This window comes from Dipodomys ordii, unplaced genomic scaffold (assembly GCF_000151885.1).
Source record: "Dipodomys ordii isolate 6190 unplaced genomic scaffold, Dord_2.0 Scaffold4, whole genome shotgun sequence".
Classification (NCBI taxonomy): Eukaryota; Metazoa; Chordata; class Mammalia; order Rodentia; family Heteromyidae; genus Dipodomys; species Dipodomys ordii.
In genome coordinates this window covers 16,052,888-16,065,001 of record NW_012267220.1, presented here as the reverse complement: position 1 = coordinate 16,065,001, position 12,114 = coordinate 16,052,888, and the positions used below count along the sequence as shown (strand labels likewise).

At 35.8% G+C, this 12,114-nt stretch overlaps 1 protein-coding gene across 5 annotated transcripts in view; it reads left to right on the top strand.

Annotated features, from left to right (window-relative positions):
• The window catches only part of Sorbs2 (sorbin and SH3 domain containing 2), a 92,877-nt gene that overhangs the window by 49,677 nt on the left and 31,086 nt on the right, over positions 1-12,114 (top strand). For 4 of the 5 annotated variants that reach the window (XM_013026532.1, XM_013026524.1, XM_013026513.1 and 1 more), the window contains 3 exons: positions 3,248-3,297; positions 5,504-5,682; positions 7,892-9,478. In XM_013026532.1, the coding sequence (XP_012881986.1) occupies positions 3,248-3,297; positions 5,504-5,682; positions 7,892-9,478 (1,816 nt within the window). The remainder of the gene's footprint in view (positions 1-3,247; positions 3,298-5,503; positions 5,683-7,891; positions 9,479-12,114) is intronic. The other variant, XM_013026551.1, reaches the window with a different exon arrangement.

Here is a 12,114-nt window from a genome sequence, read left to right as displayed (position 1 = left end):
TTAAATAAAAAGTATTAAATAAAACGTAAAATGGAACAATAAGGAGCAATCTGGGTTATTCCTTTTTTCTAGGCTTATATTTTGTTTTCTAGCATATTCTCTAGAGAAAATTAAACACACAATTCTACTCTGCATGTTATCTTTTTATATGAAGAAATGCTATCAGTTCAGCATTTGAATATAACTTAAGAATTTATTTTGAAATTCGACTGGTGTGACATTTTTCTCAGGTATTTTGGTGAAATCTTTCTAGGATGTAAAATTATTGGATCAAGAGGATCCTTGATCCTCAGAGGGTCAAGACTCTAAGCTAACTTTGTCAAAACTGAAAGATCCTATCTGAAAAATAACTAAAGCAAGAAAAATCGGGAAAAAGGAGAGAAACAGTGCTGTTCAAATGGTAGAGCACCTTCCTAGCAAGTGTGAGTTTAAATCACAGTACGATTGAAAACTGTGGGCTCACTGAGAATGGAAATGGAATTTAGAAAGCATTATGTCCATTCACTCATTTGCTAGTTGAAACAGGTGTGTCTTAACAATTTTAAGAAACATGTCCAAAATCATTGTAAGATAGTTACCAAGAAAATAAGTACTGACCTCTCAGCCTGTTTTTCATTGCCGTTTTCTTTATAACATTTTTAACCTCATCCAAAAGATTTAGAGCGTGAGCTTTCTCAAACAAATTACTACTTAATACTTTCTCTGCTGAATTTATGTGAAACGAATCTTGAAACTGAAAATTGAACAATAATTCTTAAGCATTGAAACAGGAGAAACTTAATTTGGCACATTCTTTAATGTTCAGTAATGGCAAAAATAATCACATCCAAGAGCCCTTTACTGGTATTTAAACTATTTTTCATTATCTCTTAAGAATTGGGACAGACATTTTTATGATTTTAATGACACATTATCTATGTTATTTATTTAAGATCATAGTTTTTCAACATGGAAGCAAATATATTCCCATAAGATATTTTCATTTTTCTTCTTTGATAGTCTTTTCTGGCAAAGATTAGCTCAACTATAATTTATTAAGTGACTGGAATATGTCACAAACATCATACTTTTTAATGCATAAATATAACTGAAACACTTAAGCTAATGAAAAGTTAAGAACTTCTAAGGAGAGCTTAATCACATAATTATTTTACAGTGATTCAGTATCTATACCTTACTGAAATGGCATGGTGGATGTGTTAAAAATAATAGTAATATGTCAATACTCAGGAGAAAATCAGGGGTAAACAAACTTCCTCTTTACTGAAGATAATTTCTATGTTGGGAAGTTCTATGTTATTCTTGTGTCATCAATCTATGCTTTTAGTAAAATTTAATACTGAACTTTCTGTATCTATGCATAATAACAAACAAGTTTTCGTTTCTTTTGTGTGTGAGAACCAGCACAGAATGAATAATTGGAGTTTCCTAGGCTAAAATAAAAATACAATTGACTTAATAACTCTACACAACATTTTATCTCATATTATACTATTGCTCAACCTCATCACAAATGGACAAGTCAGAATTTCTAATCTCTCTAGAGGTGTTACAAGAGGAGTCTGAACTAGAGACTTTTTGGTGATGAGCTGTTTGTTTGGCTTCCCATGACAACTCTGATACACACCAATGGCATGTTCTGAAACTCCTTGGTATTGCTCTTCTGCAAAGATGTAGAATTAAAATTTCTAAATCATAATATATCTCTTTTTATTTTTAACTTGATTGTTTCCTTTCTTATTTAAGTTTTTCTTCCTTCCTAGTGTCTAATTCACAGTGTGCTAATTATTTTAATTTATTTAGCAACTTAAAATAATCACATAAACTTATCCTACCAGCAGATCATTTCCTCTAATTTCTTATTTGTTGAGAACCTTATACTCTAACATTATCTAGGAACTAAATATGCTTCTTGTGTCTAAAATGAGGAGGCCATTGTCCTGTGAGAGGTCTTTCTTTGTCTATGGAATGGTTGCATTTTCATTCAGGAAAATAGAATCAAATTCAGATGGCAGTTAGTAGATGCAACTTTACAGCTATCCATTAGGCTGCTTGGCAGATTGAACTGCATAAAAAATTTCAAATTTACACACTAATGTTTACTTGGTTAACTGGTACTAATTTGATTTATTGACACTAATTGATACTGATTTGGCATTTAATAGAAATAATTATGAAGTCGCTTGTACAGTGAGGATTAATTGCCTTTATATAACTTATAATATTCTGTGAAATGTGTATGTGTGGTAAGAATTTAAGATAAGTTTTGAGAAATTGTCCCTTTCTAACTGATATTTTTTAACTTTCCATAGATAAACATTTTCAAACTAACATTGCAGTTTTTCAACAAGGCACAATTGGTCTATCATGATGAACTGAGCAATGACTATGATCAAAGCCCAAGGTGGATTTAGTCAGTGTACCTTTCCCTTTGCATCCTGGACTGAAGCACAGATACTTGCATCATATATTGTCAGCTCCAATATGTAGAGGAGCTCAGCACCAGCCCTCTCATCTTAGATACCTCAACAATTGGCCCAGTGGAGCTCATGGGAAATGAAAACTACATACCTCTATCAGTTTTGTATGCTCTCAGTTTTAATGTACTGCCCAGAATAGAGGAAATGTTTAAGTACCATTTGAAGAGGTTATAATTTGTTATATTCTAGAGTTTATTTTAGACAGATCCTGTTAAGTTTTATTAAAATATCAAGCCTCCATTGACAGATGAAAGGTATCTCAAGTTTGTTTATATGTTATATTTTAAAGATAACTCCCCACAATAAGAACAAAATTATAAAGGCTTATATTTCAAAAAGATTTAATGGTGAAGGAAAATATATTTTAAAAAACACGCATTTATGTATGGTATTTCCACCTCCCATCAGTCTATGAGCAAAGTTTTTGAGTCAGTGGTACAGAATATCTTCACTCTTTATTCAATTCAGTATTCCTGAGAAAATGCTCATTTTTCTTTTTTCTTCTAGTCAGTGAATTGTTGGGATGTGATTAGCTTGTTTTGCATCGAGAAATGCAATTTAGTATATCAGAAAAGAAAAAAAGACAGGACAAAAAGTGAAATCAGGTTGCACAGTTTCTCCTTGGGAAGACATCTTTAAAATAGTAATAAATGTTATTTTTAATCTTGATGTTTGTAACATTTCTTTCAGCAATCTAACCTAATGTTGTCAGACAAGTGAAAATTGCTATTGCAATAACTCATGGATCTATTATTCTATCTTAACAGGCCTCTGTATATCAGTCCTCTATAGACAGAAGCTTGGAAAGGCCCAGTAGGTAAGAATCTCAGTACATTCACAACCAGAAAAGTCAAAGTCAGTAGCTTCTCTTTCAATATTGACTTCACTCAGTGCAATGACAGTGAAATGACATATCATTCATTTTTATTTTAAATGCCATAATTCATGAAATTTATTTATTTTCACATATTACTTCATATAATATCCAAGGATTTATAAAAATAAGTGAAATAATTATGAATTCCTCTCCAAATGAATGAAATTTTTCTTTTCTTGTCTCTGATATACCCAGTGTTCTTTCATTCTAATGGAAATGATAAGTAATAATAAGTAATTTTCAGGTAATTGTCAGGTAATAATATACTTATAAAATTTTTATAGAAACTATTATGTGCATATTTATTAATTATATTCTGACCACATAAATCAAGTGCTTTTACTAGCAATAAATAATGTCTTACATTATCTAAGCTTACATTTTAAGCTTAGATATGATTCAGTCCAAAGACACTACTATGATCTAAATATCACTGTTGCTACTGGTCTCTAAAGAACCTTAACTCTTAGACTCAGTAACCCAAGTTTACATAGCTAGAAAGAGAGAGGAAAAACAGAATTGAACCAAGGTAGTTTGAAGTACATTCAGATTCTGACTAAAGTAATTGTGTTACTATACTTTCAATGTCACACTGACTTGAAAATATTACCAAATTCAGATACCATCCAATAACAGTATTAAACAACAAACTTAGACATATTGCATCATTGAGAAAAAGTTCTATCACATAAATTTACCATTCTGTAAATTTTTAGCAATCCAAATAGTAAACTTGGTGAACTCAGCCCTTTACAATTTGAATTCATATGTGCTATCCACTTACATTAATATCATGGGAGAAGAAATTCATGTTGCCTTTTGCATCTCTGCATGCACCAAAATGTTTGAAATGTTTGAACTCTAGTGTTTTGATCTGACCTAATAAGTGTTATGAGGACACAGTGACCTTCCCATGGCGGGATAACCTTGGAAATGCATGTGTGGGAGCTGCAGCATTCTCTTTAAAAAGAGGTCTGGCTCTATCTCTGTACTATCAGGCATGCGTGTTTCATGTGCTCATTTGCAGACATGTGGTAATCTTCATAGGATGCTAAATAAGATGAAAATATAAAGACAGCATGTAACACACTACCCAGTGTCCTTATGTTGTTTACATAAATCATTATTGTTTCCATTATCCAATCCAAGGATTTCTCAGACAGTACAATGTACAGTGGATCCTTTGCTCATAAATGTTTTCCTAAATGTTATGATACTCACTTTCTGCCATTTTAGACCATCAACATCATTTTATACAATCTGGGTAAAAGGGATCTTTTAATAATTTACTTTATCACTAGCTTTTTCATGATTTAAATAAAAGAATGTTACTCCAACATCTGCAAGGATGATCTCTGTGTAAACTCTAGATTTAAATAAAGACAAGTCAAAAATAGACTCACCCGTTGTCCCAAAAGTGTCATATAAGATGTAAATAATAGAGAAAAGGGTGCACAGGAGAGAGAGAGAGAGAGAGAGAGAGAGAGAGAGAGATTCTCTATATAATTGTCTTTTGATACCTACAAGGGATGGATCTAGGAACTCAAAGGATACCAAAATCTACAGCTGCTCAAGTCTCTTAAATAACTACCATAATAGTTGTACAACCTGCTCACATTTTATAGTATACCTGGAAATAAATATTTGTACTTATAATAACTAATACAGTGTGAATATGGTAAAATGATACAATCATTGTTATATTGTATTTCTTAAAGAGTACTGCCCAAATAAGTACAGATGCAATTTTTAAAAATTATTTCCAATTACAATTACATCTATAAATTCAGAACCCACAGATATGGAGGGCCTATACATTCTAGGCAATCTTTCTATAAGCTTGAAATTGCTTTTTTTTAAAAAAAAAAAAAAGCTATGTCTGTAAAATAAAAATCTTTAAAAGACATTTTAAAAAATAGAATTCCTTATATAGTTCACAATGTATCATACCTCATGCCAAAAAAAAAAAACAATTGAATTCTAATAAGATCATTTTGAGTCCTTCAAAACACAGGAAGTTTGGGGGAGTGGAGGTTTGGGAAATGACACCACCAACTCTAGCGTATCCCACAGGTCTTTCTAGTGCACATGCTAACCTACCCTCTTCTCCTGTTGTGAACACACTGATGCTGACTTCCTCTTTCAGCTCTGCAAGCATGGCCAGTGACTTTAGGAAACGGAGGAAGAGCGAGCCTACAGTGGGGCCACCTAGGGGCTTAGCAGAGCAAAGCAGGACCAGCGCAGATCGGGACCTCCCAGGATCAAGCGCCACCCTTACCAAGTCTTTTATTAGTTCTTCTCCTTCCTCTCCTTCAAGAGCAAAAGGTGAGCAAGAATGAGTAAACACAGCAATGTTCTAGTTCTAGATTTAGACTACAGTCGGGAGAGCCGATCCAGTAGCAATGATATGTGCTCCTTTACCTATCTTTTTTACCTATTGTTTTGAATAATGTAACAGATTCTAGTTGACGAGCTATTTGTGTAGCTTCAAGGACTTGGACTAATATCTGTGTTTTGTCCCCCAACTAGTTTTTTTAAACAATGTCAAAATATGAAATAACTAGTCACATATATAAAGATGACATTTATGAGCATTTAGAAATAGCTGAAATTTTCTTATGTTTCTATAGCAGCAAATGAATTAAATTTCTGAGCTAAGAATTTTAAGTAGTAACAGAAAAAGTTATTGCCTAACATATTCATTGGTTTCTTTATACTGTAGATGGGAGTTTTCTCATCTAATCAAAGTCATTTCTTTATTCAATCTATATTCTGATCCACTTTTATATATCTATATTAGAATTTCCACATTGAGCCATCTAACATGTGGTCAACTCACAATAGTGTGAAATAAGTGGTTTTAAGCCACAGTTACAAAATTTAGAAGCCAACAAGCCACTTTCCTGGCTGATCTGTCTCTTCTTTGGAAATGTAGTAAGCTAAGGAAAGGGAGCATGTCACTAGTTTAGAGGATCATTGAGTGCATTATTGCCTTGGAGATTTCTGAGATGGAGAGTAAGAATTGAACTTCCATCTTTGTGGATCTAAGGTCCTTCAAATTTTGGGATTCTCCAATCTTTTCCAGTCTCTTGAAGCTGAAATAGAAGGAAGAAGGAATTTTAAAATGTGTGCAGAAAATGTACACTAACGGAAGTTTCCATGAACTAAGACAGATTCAGCTCCACATACCAATGTTAGACAAACAAATTACATGATAGTTAAAGGTAACCAGGCTATCTCATGGGTGAGAGATAGACTAGTTGTGATGGACAGACAGACTCTGGGTAGGTGAAAGAAGCTGAGATTTCCTAAGGCCTGGTCAAAGCTCTGAGTAGTAACTGGATGGTCAGAAGGAGTAAGACTCATTCTTTAGTGAGATCATTCTTTATACCTTTCTTCATGAACAGTGATTCTTTTATTAGATCCTATGCTTTAAAGTAACTAGTTGGTTATGAAATTGTATTGATTTATTATTCTTGGATACCACCCAAAAGTTAAAAGGATTTTGACGAATTTGGGTAACTATTTTATCATAAGGAGTATCAAGTCAACTTCCTTTTCCAAACACTATATATCTATTTAATGTGCTTACGTACTTTGAAGAATTCCGGGAAGATCTTAACTCTTAAGTTGTTATTAGATATGTTCCTCCCCTATGTTTTATTGCTAAGAGGAAGCAATCTCGAGACATGTGATTTAGTCTCTCCATTATTACTTAACTCTGCAAAGCAAAAGAATATTTCCACAGATAATCTAAGTTGATGTAAAATTTGGCTTTATTTCAATTAGTTTTCTAGTTTGGTTTCCAATTATCCAATTGCAAATGATTCTAAGAAAATAGAGAAAGAAAGCATGATGCATTTACCTCAGATAGTTTTACATTCTGTCCAGTTATCTTTATGTGAGTAATATATGCAATAAAAGGCTGGGTATCAACAACTTACAAAAATTATTTTGTTTAAAGAGGCCAGAGTTATTTTCCAGGAAAAACGATTGATCGTAACTATTACCAAATTTTGACAAAATCCTTTTGTCATATGGCTTTTTCTATTGACAATCCAAGGAAAATTATTATAATTACAATTTGTTAAATGTAAATTTTCAAATTACTTTTTACCAACTTAAGTCAAATGAACCACAAATCCTATCCCTATTTAATTTAATTGTTAAGCCTTGAAACTTCTATCTCATCATACTATCTGTTTAAGAGGTGCTATGATCTGCCCACCATGCTGATGGAGAGATACAAGAACTATGCAATACGAATTAGGTGTACTGGCTCCTGGTGGCATGTAGGTGCATTATATGCTGACTTTGAACTCTGCAGAGCTATCTTCATTGAAAAAGTACAAGCTTGCCTTAGAATTAGACTTTTCCCCCCACTCTCCGGTGTGTTAACAATCATGTCTAGAGTATACCACACTAACTGCCTTCTCTTTGCTATGCTGTCTGATACTGACACGCTCTCCTCTCTTGGTGAACCTTTTAACTTCTCCCAATGTCTCTTTCCTGCCATGCTGCTCTGGATTGAAAGGTGGGGATGATAGCAACCTATGTCCATCCCTTTGCAGTTACTCAGGGCTCAACGGCGCCCCCTGCAGTGAGTTAGAGTACTGTAGCAAGTATAGACAGCACTTGGATGTCCCCCGGGATTCTGCCAGGGCCATCACTTTCAAGAACGGCTGGCAGATGGCCCGACAAAATGCAGAGATCTGGAGCAGCACCGAAGAAACGGTGTCCCCCAAAATCAAATCCCGGAGCTGTGACGACCTCTTAAATGATGACTGTGATAGCTTTCCAGACCCTAAAATCAAATCGGAAAGTATGGGCTCCCTTCTCTGCGAAGAAGACTCCAAGGAGAACGGTTCAGAGGTATGGGCATCTCCCTACATCCAAGAGGGTCACGGTAACGGCAGGCCAAGGACCAGGCACAGGGCGGCGCACAATGCCCCCGGATTCCTCAAGATGTACAAGAAGATGCATCGCATCAACCGCAAGGATCTGATGAACTCGGAGGTGATCTGCTCTGTGAAGTCGCGAATCCTGCAGTATGAAAAGGAGCGGCAGCTGCAAGGCCTGCTGCAGGGCTGGAGCCAGTCTTCCACGGAGGAGGTGCCCAGAGACATGGTACCCACCCGCATCTCCGAATTCGAGAAGTTGATCCAAAAGTCCAAATCGATGCCAAATTTAGGAGATGAAACGTTATCTCCCATAACTCTAGAGCCCCAACAGAATGGTCTGTGTCCCAAGAGGCGGTTTTCCATCGAGTCTTTGCTGGAAGAAGACACTCCAAGCAGACACACTTCGCAGGTTCAACGAAGCTACTCGTCGAAAACCCTGGTGCCCGTTCACATTGAAGTCACCAGCGACGAGCAGCCCAGGGCTCACGTCGAGTTCTCCGACAGTGACCAGGATGGAGTCGTGTCAGACCACAGTGACTACATTCACGTGGAAGGGTCCTCCTTCTGCAGCGAAAGTGACTTTGATCATTTCTCCTTCACCTCCTCGGAAAGTTTCTACGGATCCAGCCATCACCACCACCATCACCACCACCACCACCATCACCGACACCTCATCAGCTCCTGCAAAGGCCGGTGCCCCGCCTCCTACACTCGATTCACCACCATGCTAAAACACGAAAGAGCCAAACATGAAAACATCGAACCACCCAGAAGACAAGACCTGGACCCTGGCTTGTCTAAACTTGCATTTCTGGTCAGCCCTGTGCCTTTCAGGAGGAAAAAAAATGTAACTCCCAAAAAGCAAGCTGAAAAGGCCAAATGCAAAGCCTCTGTGTTTGAGGCTCTGGATTCTGCCCTTAAAGATATCTGCGACCAAATCAAAGCTGAAAAGAGAAGAGGAAGTTTGCCAGATAACAGTATATTGCATCGTCTCATCAGTGAACTGCTGCCAGACATTCCTGAAAGGAATTCCTCCCTAAAAGTTCTAAGAAGGAGCCCCTCCCACCAGCCTTTCCACCCCCTGTCTCGAGATGGTGCTATCCATTGTCCATTGTACCCAAATGATTGCGAGAGAATGCCTCGCAGTGCCTCTTTCCAAGAAGTGGACACAACCATCAATTACCACCACCAGGATCCTGAGTGTGCACTGAGTTTCCAAGGTGGATGAGCTTTTCTTTCTTTATTCTTGTCCTTCAGCTATTCCCTCTCCAGCTCTTCCATTTTTTCATTCATGCATCTTCATCATTCCTGAGCTGTGAGACCCCTTGACATGTTTATGTGTCACAAAGCAAATGCTCTTGTGCTAACTTGTCTTACTGAATACTTCTCATTTGCCATGTGATAGTCAGACTTCACTGTAGTTTAAAGTGATCATCAATTCAGAAGCATTTTCCTCATTCCAAAATGAAGGGAAAACCATGTTGTAGTTTAATGTTAGGGTTAAGATGACAGGTACATACAGACAACAAATTAAATTATCTATGGCATTAAAAAGACTATCTCGAGACAGACACTATAACAACATGTCAGTAGCCTCAACAAATCTTTTTTTTTAGTGTAAAATGAAAAGAAAAACACTTAACATAAAGTTTTTTACCTTTGAATCTTTATTCCCATTGACTCGAATAGTTTGTTCATGTTCTATGTAGAAGATACGGCTTCAAAACACCCAGCAAACAAAACTGAATCTGTGATTTGTGCTTGATGAGCCACCAAAGAGATTAGAATTTATGTTGTTCCTTTCTCCATTTAAAGAACACAATTGGGATACAATTTTTGTGACTATTTCTTTAAGCTATACATATAAAAGTTTCATTTCCATCATTCAGTGTATCCATCTTCTCTTCTTTTCCATTATTCAATTAATTTTTCATTTCTGCTAAAATAATTTGTACATTGGAATTTGAAAATGTCTAGGTTAAGGTGACTTTCAACTACATTGTCATAGTCAATGTCAACATGCCAATGCAAAGACACATAGTAATTCAAACGTAGAGATGTTTACTTGAACTTTACGTAACTTAAAAACATAAGTTGTTCCAATGTTTTATCCAATTATTCCATTCATTGGGTTTTTTTGTAGTCATGGGACTTGAACTCTGGGCCTGGGCACTGACACTGAGCTCTTCAGCTCAAGGAGAGTGCGCTAGCTACCCTTGAACCATAGCGCCACTTCATATTTTTTGGTGGTTAATTGGAGATAAGAAAGAGTCTCTCAGACTTTTCTTCCTGGGCTGGCTTTGAACTGTGATCCGCAGATCTCAGCCTCCTGAGTGAGGATTACAAGTGTGAACCACCAGCTACAGGCTCCATTCATTCTTAAAGTGCCCTGTGTAGCATGTCAATTAGAGGTGGCTAGAACACACAGTCCAGAAAAGTTTCTATACACCAGGTACTACCAAGTGCTTTATCTACCTTACCTAATTAGGGTATAATCCTTAATATAATCCCTGACTGGCATAATCCAATGGGGTGCTCTGTTGAACAACTGAAAAAAACTGAGACCCAAAAGATGACAAGAAACTTGCTCAAGATAGCACCATTGGCAGGTAACTAAGAAAGTGATTCAAGCCCCTTTTGGTTCATAGTTCTTATCATAAAAGCAATTTCTGCAGACAAAAAGAGATACAAACTAAATTTCACCTTTCTGTAATATATGACAAAAAATTAATTATCATTTCACAAATTTATTTTGTTAGTATTTACCCTTGCTTTTTTATTTATGCAACATGCTTCAAAAACAACAAATTAGAAATTTTTAAATCAATTTCTATAATAAGAAATTTTCAGAGGAAGGTCCAAATACAATTTTTAAAAACTTTCCAATATCCTGAATCAATCACATCTCATTTTTATGTACAGATAGGCCATATTAGGGAAACATGACCTTAAAAGGTCTTAGGAATCAGTGAAAGAATATTTTGCTCCTTATAAAATATTTACTTTGTAATTATGTTCAACCCCAGTAAAAGTAGACTATATTCCAATACTTAAAAGTAATTTAGAATTTTTGATCATTATGAAGACCTCATATTCACAATATAGTAACTAAGAGTAAAAATGTACCATACATCATCTTCTAATATATGAAAATAATTGCCCTTATTTTACCTGAAACATTTGCAAAGACACATTCAGTGGTTCATGCCTATAACCCAGCAACTTGGAAGATGGAGATAGAAGGATCTCATTTTGAAGACTCATTTGAAGCCTACCTACAATAAAAAGAAAATGTTAGTGTGACCCTGTCTCAAAGAACAGGGGGTGGTTCAAATCTGCAATTCCAACTAGACTAGAGACAGAGGTAGGAGGATTGTGGCCTGAGACTAGCATCAGGCAATAGCATAAGACTGTCTGAAAATGAACTAAAAGATAAAAGAGCTAGTAATGTGGCTCACGTGGTACAGAGCTTGAGGTCCTATGTTCAAATCCTAGTACCACCAATACCGGAAGGAAAGAAAGAAGGAAGAAAGGAAGGAAGGGGATGTTCATCACCATGTTACCTTTCTATACCTAAAGCCTTTGGAAATAACACCTCAGACAGAATTAGCTATCCCATGTAAAAACAGTCAAAAATTTCTTCCATAAAGGCAAAGTATTCAAACACTAAACAGTGTTTTCTTCATATAAAATAAAGTTTGCTTCATTTCTTGCTATTTAATGTAACTTGCTATTTAATATTTCATGCTATTTAATGTAACAGAAATTTTTAAAGAGATAGAAGAATTGACAGACTGACCCAATTACACCAGTAAAGTTCTGTAGCATAGTGTGCTGGGATATTTTCAATCTACAC